Source organism: Podarcis melisellensis (genome assembly GCF_964234715.1).
Source record: "Podarcis melisellensis genome assembly, chromosome: 16".
In the NCBI taxonomy this organism is placed as follows: Eukaryota; Metazoa; Chordata; class Lepidosauria; order Squamata; family Lacertidae; genus Podarcis; species Podarcis melisellensis.
In genome coordinates, this window is record NC_138533.1 from 16118216 (window position 1) to 16135015 (window position 16800).

The 16800-nt window shown below is 48.7% G+C and overlaps 2 protein-coding genes across 3 annotated transcripts in view; one reads left to right on the forward strand and one right to left on the reverse strand.

Moving 5' to 3' along the window:
• Positions 1 to 11262, forward strand: part of SMG5 (SMG5 nonsense mediated mRNA decay factor) — a 28858-nt gene extending 17596 nt beyond the window's left edge. The window contains exons 11-22 of the mRNA XM_081893134.1: positions 187 to 324; positions 1330 to 2049; positions 2982 to 3151; positions 3999 to 4074; positions 5242 to 5417; positions 5899 to 6057; positions 6866 to 6925; positions 7934 to 8093; positions 8493 to 8583; positions 9590 to 9664; positions 9789 to 9927; positions 10413 to 11262. Coding sequence (XP_081749260.1) covers positions 187 to 324; positions 1330 to 2049; positions 2982 to 3151; positions 3999 to 4074; positions 5242 to 5417; positions 5899 to 6057; positions 6866 to 6925; positions 7934 to 8093; positions 8493 to 8583; positions 9590 to 9664; positions 9789 to 9927; positions 10413 to 10496 — 2048 coding nt within the window. The 3' untranslated portion in view covers positions 10497 to 11262. The remainder of the gene's footprint in view (positions 1 to 186; positions 325 to 1329; positions 2050 to 2981; positions 3152 to 3998; positions 4075 to 5241; positions 5418 to 5898; positions 6058 to 6865; positions 6926 to 7933; positions 8094 to 8492; positions 8584 to 9589; positions 9665 to 9788; positions 9928 to 10412) is intronic.
• Positions 1 to 16800, reverse strand: part of LOC309359452 (uncharacterized protein) — a 190788-nt gene that overhangs the window by 107819 nt on the left and 66169 nt on the right. The window lies entirely within an intron of this gene.

The window sequence follows — 16800 nt, forward strand, 5'->3', positions numbered from 1 at the left end:
GAGTTCACAAGAATTTTAACTTTGATCACATAAAGAAGCCCAAAGGCATTTGGGTGCCTGCAGTTGAATATAGGTAAATGCATAATTATGGAGTTTGCTCCCCCATGGATACTGCAGGCACTGTTTTTCCCCATTCAGTTGCCAGTTCCCCTTGACGCTGATGCTGCCTCATCTCTCTCCTTACAGGCTCCAAGCAGTATAGTGCAGCCATTGCATTCACACTGGCCCTCTTTTCGCACCTCATCAACCACGTCAATATTCGCCTGCAAGCAGAGCTGGAAGAAGGCGAGAATCCAGTTCCAGCCTTTCGGAATGATGGCACAGGTGAGGGCTGCAAGGAGGGTTATGTTTGCCCATTCTAAGATCCTTGCCTTCCATCTTCCACGCTGTGACGAGGCAGGCAGTGGTGAAAATAATCTGGTTAACAGTTATTTACTTTTCCAAGGGGATCCTGGGAAGTTCTTTGGGGACAGTCTGTAAGAACTTGAAAACAGCCCTGCTGGATCAGACCAAAGGCCTGTCTGGCTCAGCACCTTGTTTACAGAGTGGCCAGCCAAATACCTATAGGGAGCAGGGAAACAGGACCCAACCCCAACAGAAGATAGTAATCGAAGCCAGTGATAGCCTGTCCAAACCCCTTTTAAAGCCATCCAAGTTGGGGGTCATCACTAGATCTATGGGAGTGAAACCTTAGTTTTACTTACGTTCTCTGTTCAGAAGTCTTTCCTTTTGCCTGTCATGAATCTCCCACCATTCAGCTTCACTGGAGGAAGATAATAACACAATACTGTGGTACCTTGGTTGTCAAACTTAATCCGTTCTGGGAATCTGTTCGGCTTCCAGAACCATTCAAAAACCAAGGCACGGCTTCCAATTGGCTGCAGGAGCTTCCTGCACTCAGTCGGAAGCCATGGAAGCCGTGTCAGACGTTTGGCTTGTGAAAAACGTTCACAAACCAGAGCACTCACTTCTGAGTTTGCGGTGTTCGGGAGCCGATTTGTTTGGGAGCCAATCTGTTTGACAACCAAGGTACCACTGTAAACAGCAAGAATGAATTCCACAGTTATTCAAAATTCAGTTAAAACTATTTAGTTTAATTAATTCAACAAAATGCATGAACTTTATCCAGTGAGACCAGCTTTCCAAAAATCTGGCAGTTATTTACATCTCCAGCGCCCCCTTCCATCTCTTGCCCCTTTGCCCCCTCCTCCCAGGTAATCCCACCGCCCCCCAGGAGTGTCAACTTCGTGAACCACTGGTATAAACAGTCAAGCCAGTTTGCGTATCTTAAGAGTTTCCAAAAATGTGTGTTTGGCTGCTCTTTTGCAGAGGATCTGGAGGCCCGGGAATCCTTGAACTCCATTGAGAGAGAAGCCGAAGGGGACCTGGCCAACCACCGACCCAGCGAGGAGCAGCGGAAGAGCGAGAGCAAGAAGGGCAAGAAATACTCACGCCTCTCCTGCCTGCGCCGTCGCCGTCACGTCCAGAAGGTGGACGAGAGCGACCTGAGCGAGGGCTTCGACTCCGACTCCAGCCCGGATTCCACCAAAGGGAGTGACGGCTCAGAGAGCGGCTCAGAGAAGAGCGACGAGGAGGCCGAGGCGGCTTTTGACGTGGAGACCGACTCGGACATGAACAGCCAGGAGTCACGCTCGGACCTGGAAGACATGGAGGATGAGCCAGACGCCGAGGGGGGCAGCCAAGCCAAGGGCATGAAGAACGGCGCCCCGGAGGCTTTGGACTCTGCGGAAGGGGATGTTGGCAGGCTGGTGGACTTGAAAAGCCCTGGCGTTGCCAAGACTGAGCCCCTGCTGGAGCCTCCTGTGGCCAACGGGCCAGGCTTACTGGGCGCCAGTGATGCCAGTATAGCCAGCAACCTCCAGGCCATGTCCACGCAGCTCTTCCAGACCAAGCGCTGCTTCCGACTGGCCCCCACTTTCAGCAACGTCCTCCTCAAACCAAACTGTGAGCTGCCTGCCCCAAAAGAGGTGGCGGACAGCAAGCCATGTGTCAATGGGGACGTGGAGAAGTCCAAAATGACTGAGCAAGGTGAGAGAGAGAGAGAACATGCACGCTAGATTGGAAAGGAGATCCCTTCCATGAATGGAGAAAAGGGTGTGTGAGCAGAGGTGGGGTGGAAAGAACTTAGGATTTTGTAGAGGGTGATTTGTGGGCGAGATCTGGGTGACACAGATCCCGGTTGCCAACCCAGAGGTGTAAGTGGGGAAGGGGGCAAGATGAGAACTCCTTTGATATCCGTTTCCAGGCCAGCATTAGCTACGTGCCCCCAAAACATTGCTGTCTTAAAGTGGGGTGACAAACTTATCTCCTAACCTTTAACATTGTGTCCCCATCTGCACTATACCTTCAAAGCAGCAGCATATCACAGTTGTGGCTTATTCCTCCTAAGAATCCTCAGAAGTGTAATATGTTAAGGGTGCTAAGAGTTAATTGGAGGTCCCTTTTCCTCCCCACATAGCTGCAATTCCCAGAGTTCCCTGAGAAAAGGGATTGATTGTTAAACCGCTCTGGGACATGTAACTTTGTGAAGGAAATAGGGGTCTCCTAACAACTCTCAGCACCCTCAACAAACCTCATTTCCCAAGATTCTTTGGGGGAAGCCATGACTCTTTAAAGTGGTATGGTGCTGCTTTAAATTTATACTGCAGATGGGGGCAGAAGCGTGGCAGAAAGGAAGTTGAGGCAGGGTGGTGTACTAAATTGTGCACTAAATCTCCTTCTCCACCATCCCTGCTCGTAGGGAGTGATTTTCTTTTCTGTGAAGGTGCCAGCCACTGCTTTTCATCACCTCTAGATTCAAACTTGATAAAAAACCTCTTGATTCCCAGGGGCCAAATAAAAAGCACTTGGCAGGGTAGGTGGGTGTCTCTCCTCTGGAGGGGAATTGCATTTTCCAATCTGCACTCCTTGTTTAATTATCTAAGTTCCTTGTTTTTAACGATCCGTTTGTCTTGTCCAAGACGATGTTTCTGAGTCGGAAGAGAGCGTCTCTAGCAGTAAATCCTGCAGGAACGAGCGTTCTCTCCAGGAGAAGCTGGAGATCATCACCAACGAGGGGTTGCTGCCGACTGTCAAAGTATTTCTGGACTGGCTGAGAACCAACACTGATCTCATCATCATGTGTGCACAGGTAGGGAGGGGTAATGGGGGAGAATCCCACTTACACGACTTCTTCAGCTTACACCTCTGGGCTGGTGAATGAGCCTCTATCTTGTGCACTCAACCACTGCAGTTGGCAGCCTGTATAAAGCAGTTTGCCATTAACTGCTAAAAGTAGAAGTAACTGATAAAAGCAGTGGGTCCCAAAGTGGGTGGTACCAGCCCTGGTGGGGCAGTGGGATTACTGGTGTGTGTGCGCGTGTGTGCGTGCGTGCGTGCATGCATGCATGCATGCATGTGCGCTAAGAGGCAAGGGGCTCTGGAGGTGTAAGTGACCCACAGTTCTGATATTTATCAGATAAATCGTAGGGAAAAGGATGGGATTTCAAGTAGACCTCAAACTAATGTGAGGGTGACAGACCCATGCCTTCAAATACACACTTCATGTAATCCTTGTGATTTAAAGTAGCAAGGGGAGCTGTGAGCCCTTCCCTCCCAGGTAAATTTCTCCCAGCTGAGCTCTATTCCACAGTCAAAGCCAAGCTGGGGAAGAAAGGGACTGTGGGTGGGTGGGAGAGGTTGAGTGTTCCAGTGCCCTATTCTTGCCCCATTTCTACCTTAAATCTATGCACACCCACCCACCCTCTTGCGCTTTATTTCAAGGGCAGACCTTCATGGGCCCCCTGCTCTCAGCTGTAGTTTGGGCCTGAGGGCATCCCATTTTATCCTTGCGCTGACTTTGTGTGGTAGGTTAGGCTGGGAGGTGGTAGCAGCTGGCCAGTCTGAGCAAGGGCTTGAACCTGGATCTCTGGCCCAAGTCCTAATATTCACCACATGCTCAACTTGCATTTGTTTGTGGTGCTTTTTCCCTCCTCTAGAGTTCTCAGAGTTTATGGAACAGACTTTCTGTCCTTCTGAACCTGCTTCCTTCAGCTGGAGACCTTCAGGACTCAGGTAACTTTTAAAAGAAATTTCCTTTTCTTATGGTTTCCCCCCCCCCCAATCCCCGACACTCGAACTTCAACTTCCTGTGCAGTTCAGGCACTCTTGCTAGTTTCCTGGGTCTTTTTCGTGCTTTACACCTAGTTTTTAAGTGGGGAGAGATGGTGGGAAGTCTAGTCACACAGAGTGACTTCTTTGAACCTGGAACCTTCACTTTGCAGTCTCCACCATCTCTTGGTGAACCAGGGAATGTCCCTTGCTGGAAACCTTTGGAGACCTACTGTCCCAATCTGCATAGACAATACCTGAGCTTGGTAGACTTCTTACGTTCTTCTGGAATTCCATTGCTTAGTTCCAGAAGAACTGGAAAAGTCTACCAAGCTCGTATGCTATGCAGTGGAGTAAGCACAAAGCCCCTTTCTGTGGGAGCAGCTTCCCCCAGTTCCACCTTCAAGGCCACACTTGCTTACCTGATGGCGGCTTGTCTGGATTCAGAGAGGGAAGCTTCTGCTGAGGTCTTCTATATGCCTCATGAAAAGAATCAGAATCATAGAATTGTAGAGTTGGAAGGGATCTCAAGGGATATCTAACCCAACGTCCTTCAATGCACAAATGCAGAGTCCCTGGTAGATGCCCCCATCCCCAATCTCTGTTCAAAAACCTTCAATGATGGAGAGTCCACCAGCTTCCAAGGTTGTCCATTCCACCATTGAATAGCGCTTATTGTCAGAGCTGGTCATGATATGGAAATGTAATGAGCCACTTTACACAGAGTCAAGTTACTCATCTAGCCTAGTGCTGTCTACCTTCATCTGGCAACAGCCTCTGTGTGTGTGTGTTTGTTACCCATCCCTACCTGGAGGAGATGCTGGGGATCGATCTGGGGAGCCTTCTACACGCAGAGCATTTGGTCTTCCACTGAGCTCCAACCCAGTTCTTCCAAGGAGACACAAGCATCCCAGGCTGGGAGCATCTTCCCCCTTTGGGATTTCTGCAAGGTCGACTCCCATGTGTGGTGGAGCTAGCACCACGAGGAGTTGTGGAAGTCCCAGTTTTAGACTAGACGTGCCCTTGAGGACTAGCGTTTTGTGTGACTTTCTAGTTCCTCCTTCTGCCCCTGTGACCCAGAAATATAAAGCCGCCGTTCTGTCCCCTCCCCTCCCCACTGCTGATGCGCAGGGCTGTTCCTCTGCAACGAGGTGAAGAGCATGCTGCCTGGGTGTGAGCTGCCAGACTTGCCTGCCTGCCTGCTGCTCCCAGAGGACATGGCCCTCCGCAACCTTCCCCCGCTGAAGAACGCGCACAAAAGGTTCAACTTCGATCAGGACAGGCCTCTCCTTGCAGAAGTGGAGGAGGTAAGAGGCTGGTTTTGGTCCTGGATTTCAGAAGTAATGGGAGGCTTCTGGACTGGGGGGGGGAGCAAGGTGTGTGAGGGCAAGTAGAACCTTTCCTCCAGGACTTCAGGGGTGGGGAACCTCTAGCTCACAGGCCAGTCCTGTCCCACCAAAGGAGCCCAGTTTGGTGCACGAGGCTATTTTCCCAAACCACACCCACCTGTCAGTCAGCTGGTGTCGTTGGGTGGGGTTTGATCCTTCTGGCGTAGGAGCTCTTTGCAGGGAGCAGGGCTGAACATTCCCTTTGATCCTTTGCATCGAGAGCTCAGCCAGCTTGGCCCATCCTTTGCCCTCCCAAGTCCCAGCTGTTCCTGTAGCCTTTCAGGTGTTCAGGAGGGGAGGTTTTGCTTTGCTTTAGTGTGTGTGAGCTCCCATCTCGGTCTCAAGTGGATGCGCTCCCTGCTCTCCCCACCCACCCGGTCCTCCTCTTTCTTCATTACAGTCCGTGGTTCGCATCTGTTGCATCCGGAGTTTTGGACACTTCATCACCCACCTGCAAGGCAGCATTCTTCAGTTCAACCCGGAGGTTGGGATCTTCATCAGCATCGCTCAGTCAGAGCAGGACGGCTTGCTCCAGCAGGCCCAGGCCCAGTTCCGCATGGTGAGCTTTTCCAGGGTGGGCTGGGGGGGGAATAGTGGGACACAACAAACATGCTCCAGTGAAGCGCAAGGCTTGATAGCCATACAGGGACCTCCTCTTGCATTCCCTGTCTTGTCACATGCCTGTGCATTGCACAGCTCTTCTCTTCCATGTGTGAGTTTATGCCACCGGTGAAGCCTGAGAAAATATCAGAAAATGCATGGGAAGCATCTGATGGAAGTTTCAGGGGTGAATGGCTGAGAAAAGACTTGTAGTAGCCAAGTTTCTAGTCCTCCACTTAGCACTTTCTTTGCCCATAAAAAAAAATTGTCTAGGGAAAGTGTAAAAATACTTTATAGTGTTATTTCTGTGGCTGTCAGCAAAAAAGAGGGGTCCTTTAGACTGTTTGCAGTCTACATTTCAACTAGGGGATGGGGGAGAGTATTCAGAGCATGCAATTTTATGCTGTTTATATTGTATTGCATATTTAGGCCTTTGTGACCTTACAGTAGATTTATTTCTTATATTTATATGCCACCACCTCCTCCAAGGAGCTCAAGGGGCTGTACATGGTTCTCCCCCTGCTCCCCATTTTATCCTCAAAACAATCCCTGTGAGGTAGGTTAGGCTGAGAGGCAATGACTGAGACCACTCAGTGAGCTCCATGGCCGAGTGGGAATCTGAACCCAGGTCATAGTTCCAACACCCTCTAACCATCTCACCGCCCATGGATAGCGAAAGGAAGTGGAGGAACCATTCAAGAGTTGTGGAATGGGACCATAGGTGCAAAGGCAGTTTGATGGGCATCATTCCCTTTGATCTCCCTTAGGCCGCAGAGGAAGCTCGCCGGAACAGGCTCATGAGAGACATGGCTCAGCTTCGGCTGCAGGTATGATGATGGACTGTGCATGGATGGGGGAGGCAAGTGCAAGTCAGTGGAGGCCTCCAAATACCTGGAGTGGGGGTGGGGAGGCTGTATCGCTTGTGCCTGCACCTGACATAGCTTGCAATGCACTTGACTGAATGAGGACGATGCCAGCAGGTAAGGTTCCCATCCTGCGCTGTAAACTGATCAGGCCTGTCAGCTCTGTTGGTCAGAACCTGGGGTACCAATAACAGCGAGTCTTCATGATTGGTGGAACTGGTTCATAATACCCATTCCCCGTTTGTAAGAACTCATTGTTGCAGTGTGGCCTCACCCATACTTGGGAACTCCCTGCCTATTGACGGCAGGCAAGCTCTTTTCACTGTACTCTTTTTTGCGCCGGCTAAAAACCAAGTCTACCAAGTGGTTTAAAAAGATGGTGTGAGTTTTAATCTGCTTTTAGTCTGTTTTAATTTTTCAAAAGTATTTAAACTATTGTTAATTTTTCCTATTGATAATTTTTAGTAAACTGCTCTGAAGGGTATTTTTTTAAAAAAATATATCAAACAGTGGATAAATTTTATGAAATAACTAAAAAATACAGTGACCTACACAATCATGCAGGGAGAGGAAAGGCCAGAGCATATGCTTTATACGCATCATTCAGTCCCTGATTTATTCTGTTAAAAAATGATCTTGAGCAGTTCGTGTTGAGAAAGATTTCCTGCCTGAGACTCTGGATTCTTGCTGAAGCCAGTTCTGTGAAATCTTGCAACGAACTGAGTCAAACCATACAAATCCCAGTATAGTCTTGTCCTTTTCAGAGTCTCTAGCAGAGAAGAGTCTTTTCCCCAGCTTCGCTACCTGGAGTTGTGTGGGGTTGAACCTGCACCCTGCTACATAAAACTTTTTGTACTCTGCTGGACGGACTGGTCATCTGACAACACAGGGTGGGCCACTCCTTAACAGATTTGGTGCTCTTGCTGAGAGCTTCTTCCCTTAACGCTCCTGCTTCCTTCTCTCTTTCCCCAGCTGGAGGTGTCGCAGCTGGAAGGGAGCCTCCAGCAGCCCAAAGCACAGTGTGTGATGTCCCCCTACCTGGTCCCCGACACCCAGGCTCTCTGCCAGCACCTCTGCACCATCAGGCAGCTGGCTGCCAGTGGAAGGTTTATTGTGATCATCCCACGGACAGGTAAGTGGCCCCTCCCACCACAGGGCTGGTATCCTGAGCAGGACAATTGCTGTTGCCAGGTAGTGAAAGGGTTGATTGCCCTGGGGGGGTGAGTGAGCTGTGGGATTACCTGGGGGGCGTGCTAAGAGGCAGGTGGGCAGCTGTATTACCAGTAAAGGTTTGTCTACTTTGTTGACAATTAAACTAACCAGTTTTAATTGGAGCTTTAATAAATGTGTGGTCGTTAACTATTTCCTGTGTGTTTCTTAGCAGATTGTGCAAAGCGCTGTTCTGAACAATGCTTTTTATAGGATAGTGAGCACTGGGGATGAGCTTGTGGAACCAAGGGGGCAGTGACCAGAAAAAGTTGCCTTAAGGGAAGCAGAAGATGTAACCACCATGTTTTTCTTCGATCCTTAGTAATTGATGGCCTAGACTTCCTGAAGAAAGAGAATGCGGGAGCTCGTGACAGCATCCGATATCTAGAGGCAGAATTTAAAAAGGGAAACAGGTAGGTTGAGTCCCCAGGTCAACAATATTCATTTTCATTGTACATTGGAACAGGTAATAAAGAACCGTGTTTAAGAAGCAGCCACACTTGGGATGTCTCATTAGGTTGTATTTTACACATACACCTTGTTCAGTTCTCATATGTAAAACAGCTGTTTGGGTCCTGCCCTCGAATGTGAATACCTGTTTGCAATAAAAATTTAAACATTGCATCTCCATCCCTTTCCCAGTATAGGTGTGCAGGCATTTGAACTTTGTTTTTGATAATAATAAATATTTACAGTGGTACCTTGGTTTACAAACAGTCTGGTTTGCATACGTTTTGGATTACAAACATGTCAAACCCGGAAGTGCGTGTCCTGGTTGCAAACTTTTTTTGGATTGCAACCCAATTTTTTTGGATTACGAACAATTTTGGGGGGGAGGCCCCATTGGCGAAAGCGTGCCTTGGGTTACAACCTGTTTTGGTTTACAAACGGACCTCCGGAACGGATTGTGGTTGTAAACCAAGGTACCACTGTATTTTGTTTCTTTTGATTTCTGCTCCACCTTTTAGGTCAAGTCTTTATAAGTCAGCTTACCATAAAACTTAAATGCAGTACAACAGTGGAATAAACCCCATGCAGTAAAAAACAGCTTCTGATAAAATTGCAGTAGAGGGACCTGCAGGAGAACCAGTACAGTATATTGTAGGGTCTCAAGCAAGGGGTTTGAGCAGAGTTCTCCAAGGAGGGTTCCCACAACTGTAGGGCCACCACTGCCAGGTGGCGACTTTTAACTTTGATGAAGCTTTTGGGAAGAGCTGGGTTCAGATTCTCTCTCAGCTTTATCTTGGTCATTGAGCAAATCTTCCTTTAACAACTGGCTTCTCTCACCTGGAAAACATGGACACTGCTTAGCAGGGTTATTGGGATAAATATGCATAAATGTACTGCAAATAACTTTGCAATTTCAGCTGTACTGAACACATGCACACATCCACCCAATGTGTGATCTTCTGTCTCTAGGTACATCCGCTGCCAGAAAGAAGCTGGGAAAAGCTTTGAGAGGCATAAACTGAAGAGGCAAGATCTAGATGCTTGGTAAGCATTTGCTTCAACCTGCATCAAATTTTAAGCAAAGCTGCATTCACAAGCAGAGAGCTGTTTTTACTAAGCCAAATGGTGGCACTGTTTTCTCTCTTTTGCCTCAATACTAATCTAACAGGAACCTCTATAAGATACTGGATAGCTGCAAACAGCTGACAACCTCTCAAGGGGGCAGCGAAGATGACTCCAGTGGGATGGTGACCATCCTCACAGGCTTCCAGCTGGATGACCCAAGCAAGATTTCTGCGCCCATGAAGGTGAGTGTGGTCTGAAACCAAACTGTTCCGGCTTCGTGATGATATTTTGGACTTGGGGTATGGAATACTTTTTTAAAAAGCAGTCTTTGTTGAAATAGAGAGAGAGTACCACTCACGAAAACAACATTTATATCTGCAGAACTCGTTGCCACATGATGAGTGCAAAGTAGTGGTTGAAAGTAACTGGGGACGTGGTGGGATAGGCTTTCAGTTGGTTAATCTGCCAGGAGGCAAGATTCCATTTTTACTATTTAATTGTTGCTGGCAGCAAGTGAGCACTTTCACCACCATGCTCTGCCTGTGATTTTCCCAGGATTCAGCTGCCCAGATACTGTTGGAAGACAGAACTCAGGGCTAGAAAGGCCTGAGATTCAGGGTGGTGAGGATGGTTACATCCACGGGTTACTGGGCAAGATGCAAAGAACAGTACCTCCCCTCCAGGGCCTTACTGCATTTGGATGCCAACTCCCTTGTTTTTTCCCCAGTCTGCGATCCAGGCGGCAGCCAACGCCAGCGTCGAGATAAAGAACGTTCTGGAATTCTACAAGCAGTGGAAGGAAATGGGTTGAGGGGAGAGAAGCCGCTGGGTTGGTTGAAGCTCTGTCTCCCCGTCTTTGGACGCGCAGCGTTGGAACGAAAGAAGTCAAAACCACAGGCGATATTTGGACACGAAGCAGCTGCCGCCGCGGCAATCCATGAAAAACAAGCAGCTGGGCGTGTGCACGATACACCCCCCCACATCCACACCCCCGCCATCCCCTTCCCATCTCACCAAACGGGCGGTGTCTGTGGCAGACCACGCAGCCGCTTGGGGAAGAGAGACAGATCTCGGCCGGACAGAGGAGAGGTGGTCTCCTTTTCTCCCAGCTGATGGGGACGGGTGTGAGCGGTGGGAGGGAGGGCCTCCATTCATCTCCAAAAAGCTTGCTTGGTTTCTCGTCTCCAGGATCCTGCAGGCAGCTTGCCGCCTACGCTTGAAACAAAAACACGACATTTGTGACTTTTTGCCACCGGATCCATGCTGCGAAAGAGCCGGTGGTCCTGAGAGAGGGGATCAGGATTTGCGGGAGGCTCTTTCAGAATCTGGTGATGGGGAGGAGGACGTTTTCTCTCCCATTTTTATTTCATTTCCGCCCCTTCCCCTTATTGTGTTTTTCTTTTTTTATGCTTAATGAACACCCCTCTTGTTTTTTCTTTCTTTCCCCTCCCTTGTCTCCCCCTTCCCCCCAAAACCGGGGGGGGGGGGTTCCTTCACCTTTGAGTGTTTGAAAGATGTCAAGGTGGCAGGGGAACAGTGATCCTGTCTCAGCAAAGCAAAACAGCTCTCTATAAGAAGCTTCCGAATGAAAACATTATTTATTTCCTTGGGGGTGGGGGTGGGATGAGTTAGCTGTGAAAAGGAAACAGTGGGCCTCATTCCCCTCCCTTCCTGCACCCTCCACTCTGCCTGTCCAAAAACTGCACCATCTTCCCACGCCTTGCTTTTCTCATAAAGTGTTGCGTTTTGTGAGTGGTGTCATAGACCATCTTGGGCTGCTTGAGCCAGGGAGGAAACAAACCCCACATTACAGCTCTCCTTTTATTCCCTGGGGTTAGACGTCCATCTGCATGGTGCTGTTTCATCCGCCTCCCCTTTCTATTCCCCTGTTCACCAGACAACAGGTAACTAGAAAATGGTGGCCCTTCTACTGGGCTTGCTTTGGGTTTCTTGGTTTGCCCTGAAAAACAAACAAACCCTATTTTCTGTGGCTCCTTGTGGCTTTTGTAGGAGGGATGAAGGCCTAGCTCTTGTGCGGAGCTTTTGGAGAGGAGCGAAGGGGGGCTTTGCAGGCTAAGCAGGAGGAGGAGGAAACCTGACGGTATCCCTTTGCCACAGAGAAAGCCATGGGACCTTCCTTCCCCCAGTTTTCTCTGCCTCCTCTGAAATACCATAAACCAGGAAGGGTTAACTAAGGTCTGAGTGTTGAGGTTCCTGAATGGGTTCTCTACGCCTGACTCCCTTCCACATTTGCCAGTGTTTTATGTTGAGCCTGCTAAAGGGTCACTGTTGGAAAGATGCAGGTTAGTGGCAAACCATTTCTTCTTGAAGCTAGCTTTTTCTTATGGGGGCCGGGGGAAGCCACCTCAGGGCCTAATAAACTTTTGCCCTATACACCTCCCAAGTCTTCCTTCCCCACCCCCCAGGCCTGGAAGATACTGGAAGGGTGTGGAAGCAGTTTCCTGCGAGGAACATTCCACTTCCCTTCCGCCAGACAAATAAGAAATGGGTGAGTTGCCAGCCAGGCCTCCCCCTTTTCCCACTCTTGTTTTCTCGGAGAGCCAGGTGTGGTTTCCTCCGAGGCAGCAATGCCTCTGGTGGCTTTGTGGGCCATCCAGTGCCGCCATCTTGGATGGTTTTCTGCGAGCTCTGTATTTGGCCCTCGCCACCTGCTCCTCTTGATCTCTTCTTAATCAGGTTGTGTTTCTTAAGCTTTTGAGTTTTCCATTAAGGTTGGGGTTTGGCCCCAGGCGTCCTTCTCCCCACCCCTAACAAGGCACCCAGGATGAAATTCTTCGCTGCTTCCATTATGCCCCTACCTTTGGCAGGAAGGTGACAGCACAGCCACCAGCCTTTGGGAACCATAGATTAGATTTCTCTGGCTTGGCACGTGCTTGATTATTTTTTAAGCCTCCCTAGCGCTCTCAAAATAGCAACCGAACACGAGTCCCATCATCTGCCTCCAAGAGGATACACTGAAAACAAAGGTTTTTGTTTTGTTGCTCACCTGCTCATTCCTGGTTTTGCTTTGGGGTTTTGTTTTGTTTTTTTAAAGGGATTCTGGGCTGTTCCACTCGAAATGGTAAAGCAGAGGGCAGGGGAAGAGAGAGAAAACCCACTTGGTTTTCTGTTTGAGCTTCCATGATGCAAACTGGGCCAAGGAGAGGAGAGGAAGGTACACAAGAGCATGTGCAGAGTTCAGAAATGCCAGCAAACTAGACCACTTTGTAGTTGTGAGGGGCAAGTTTTAGCCTTGGTGGAAGAGGCAGTGGAATCAAGAAATTGAGTTGTTACCTGAGAGATATATTTTAAAACCAGGGGCAGGGCAAAATGACTTGACATAAAATGGGCATTTTTAAAAAGAAGGGTGTATGTAGTTCTGCAGGCTGAGTGCAGCCCACCAGCTGTGTAAGGTACTTTTGCAGCACTGAAGTCCTCTTTGTACTTTGAGAAACAAGTAACTAAGGATTCTCCAAGGGTTTGGCTGTGGGAAGAATCCTGCCCTTCTAAAGTACAGGCAGTTGAATGCTCCTATCCTGCAGGGTAAGGTTTGGCAGAACCTCTCTTCCCTCCTTTGCTCCTCCTGCAACTGGGGAAGGTGCAGCCTTTGTGAATTGAACAGGGTTTTTACAGAAATGGTGAGCTGGACTGCCAGAGCAAATAGGTATTGGAGGATTTGAAGGAGTATCAAAAGAGGTCTAAGTGGTCCACCAGAACTCCCAAAAGAGCTTCCAACAAAAAAGTACTTCTGTACATTTTCTGCATTGCGTGTGTGTGTGTGTATGTGCTGTTTGTTGCGCCACTGTTTTGGAGAAGTTAAAATTAGATTACAAATTATAAATGAACCCCCCCCCCAAAAAAAAAACCACTTGGGGAAAAAATAATCGGCTCAAGCTAATTGGATGTTTTAAATGTAAATTCTGACATTTCTGCCTCCATTTGGAGATTACTTCACCCAAAAGTAACTCTTGCTAAGGAGCTCCAGGCTGATCTGGAGAAAACGAAAAGGTGAGGCTTTCAAGCCTGGAGCCTTGTTTCTTTTGGAAGCAGGGTTTAGTGTGGAAATTTATCATCATCATTATTACTATTGAGGAAACAGATCCTGCCAAATTTGCAACCAGCTCTGTCGGCACCCTACTTGGCTTCCAACAGCAGGCCCTGTGGCCTTCAGCTTTGAAATCCAACCTGTTTACCCAGCAATCATTCAGCAGCAGATGCTGATGGGGGCAGGCCCTTGGTTTTCCTCTAAGTGGATGGAGGAGTAAAGGGATTTTGAAACATCTTGTTTGGGCTACACCGTCAGTATCGCACCCGCCTTTAGACCATCTCTGCAGTGTAGCCTAACTCCTAGTAAGCAGTAAAACATTCTGGTTGGATTTTCTCTCTCTTTAAAAAAGTTCCCTCTTTCCGTCCTCACTTGTTGAGAGTCTGTGACTGGCTTGTCAGAAGGAAAAAAGGATGGTAAATGTGCAAGGTCTCCTTTGTATGAGCTGCTTCTACCTAATGCTTAGCACATGGCAAAGGCACAGCGGGCATATTTGAGTCTACTTTTTTTGGGGGGGAGTTCCTCTTCCTAACCCAATGATGTACAACCAAGCTCTGGCCCGGGTGATAATGACTCTCGAGAGCCCCAACAACTCTGGCTAAGCAGGAAGAGAGAAACCATGTGGGAAATCCATCTTAATATTTTATGTTCCCGGAAATTGGGGTTTCTGCTGCTCATCCACCCAAGTAAACCTGATCTTTTGGACTGTCATCAGAAGCGTGTGTGTGTGTGTGTGTGTGTGTGTGTGTGTGTGTTTCACATGGGACATTAGCCATGGGTGGAAACATGGGTTTGAATTCTATAGATACCCTTGTAGGCTGTGCCAAATAGCCCTCCAGTTCTTTTCTTCCTGCTTCCATCGCTTAACTCTGTTCCTTCAATGTTGTGTGCGTGTTCTCTGCATCTAGAAAGGGAGAAAAAAAATCCAGCCGAGATTCTCTGGCTGGGAAAACTGGTGGCAGGAGAGAAATTGGGGGGGGGGGGAGCTGCCGCTGATGCCAGTTTGCGCACCAGAGCTGGCTGCTTCCAAAGACTTGGACTACAGCAGAAATGGTGTTGGGGTATGGCCCAAACTGCAGCTTCTCTGAAAAGCGTGGGGAGTTCAAAAGTCGGTGGGAAGGGGGGGCGTGTTACGAGATCTGCAGTCCTAAAGGTGGCCAGGAGCCATATCTGAGCATTCGTATAAAGCTCTTCTCAGTATGAGTTGGGCGGGAGGAGGAAGAGATGTGAACTGGCCCCTGACTTACCGGCATACGGCCCTCCACTATGTAAGATTGGAACACATTGACTGGCTTAATAAAAATGCAAGATGTTTGTAAATCTTTATCTGTGGTCACTTGTATTTTATTGGAGAGGAGGGATTGGCCTATACTTCTTTTCCTGCGATGGTGTGTTCCATTGAGGTGGGGAAGGCCACCAGCAGTCCACACAACCTGCTCCCTAACGTGGGTCAACTGAGCAAAGATGCCAAGCCAGGGGCCTTGGATGTTGAACTATGGAACTCCCTCCCACAGGAGGCGGAGATGGCCACCAACTTGCATGGCTTTAAAAGAGGATTGAACTTCATGGAGGAAAGGGCTGTTGATGGCTACCAGCCATAATGGTTATGCTGTGTCTCCACAGACAAGAGGAAGCAGCGCTTCTGAATACCAGTTGCTAGAAGCCTGAGGAAGGGTGATGGCTCTTGTGCTTGGGTCCTGCTTGGGGGTTTCCCTTTGGGGTATCTGCTTGGCCCCTTGAGAGGAGGATGCTAGACTAGGTGGGACATTAGCCTGACCCAGCAGGTTCTTATGTTCTTATGGCTTCCAACTCTTCCCTGTATTCTGGTTTGCTGGTGTCTCTCTTGAGCAGGCATCCCCAACCTTCAGCCCTCCAGCTGTTTTGGACTACAATTCCCATCATCCCTGACCATTGGTTCTGTTAGCTAGGGATCATGGGAGTTGTAGGCAAAAACATCTGGAGGGCCGCAGGTTGGGGATGCCTGCTCTTGAGCCTTCATGTGGTCTGAATTGTGGGGGATGAGATGGGGGCAAAGGTGGGTGGGGGAACCCCTTGATTTCCTCCCACCTCTCCCTCTACAAAGAGAGTTGTTCTTTTTCCAGTTGATTCTGAAACGAGCAGGGTGTACCCAAGAGTTTGCCCATGCCCAACTTTAAAAAAGAGGTTCTCGTGAGTCCAAATCGCCCTGTGGCATCTGCCCGATTCTCTGATCTGGACTGGCCTCCTTGCCATCTGGGGATGGATCCTGCCCCAACCCTATAGTATAGGTTATAGTATAGTGAGGTTACAGGGAACTATGCAGAGGGCCTTCTCGGTAGTGGTCCCTGCCCTTTGGAACGCCCTCCAAGCAGATGTCAAGGCAATAAACAACTACTTTTAAAAGGCGGCCTGTTTAGGGAAGCTTTTAATGTCTGATGCTGTTTTTTTAAATATATATTTGGTTGGAAGCCACCCAGAGTGGCTGGGGAAACCCAGCCAGATGGGTGGGGTATAAATAATAAATTATTATATTGTTGTTGCAGGGGTGGATAGGACTTTAAATCCCTGAAAATGTGGATGTGCAACATAATTAAGTTTCCACCAAAGTGGAACTCCCGTGGGGCTTAAAAACAAGCCACTACTTTAAGGCATGCTGTGTCCCTTTGCAAGATGCAACTTCCTCTTTTAAGGCATGGGGATGTGCCAAGTTTCTGTGGCGTCCAGATGGCCTTCTGCACTCTTGAGCATGTGCAGCCTGTGTTGCTTTTGAGGGGCAGATCATCCTTACTCGAAACATGTTTGAGTGTAACTGAAATGGACCTGCAACTTTAATTTGGGAAGTTTTAGCAGAGATTTGGGAAACTTCTCTAGCACTTAGGTTTGCTGAGCTCAACCAAGACCAGGTCTGGAGCTCAGTGGTGCTTCTAAGTTAGGCATGACTTGAACGCTATTTCAGTGGGACTTGGCCCTAACACCTGCTAGATCATAGGGTTTTTTTGTGCCGTTGTGCTAATTCTTGCTGTGTACGTTACTCTGGCTTTGCAACCTCTTCAGTTGGCCCAACCTGGGCCAGCTTAATTCCCTCCAGATG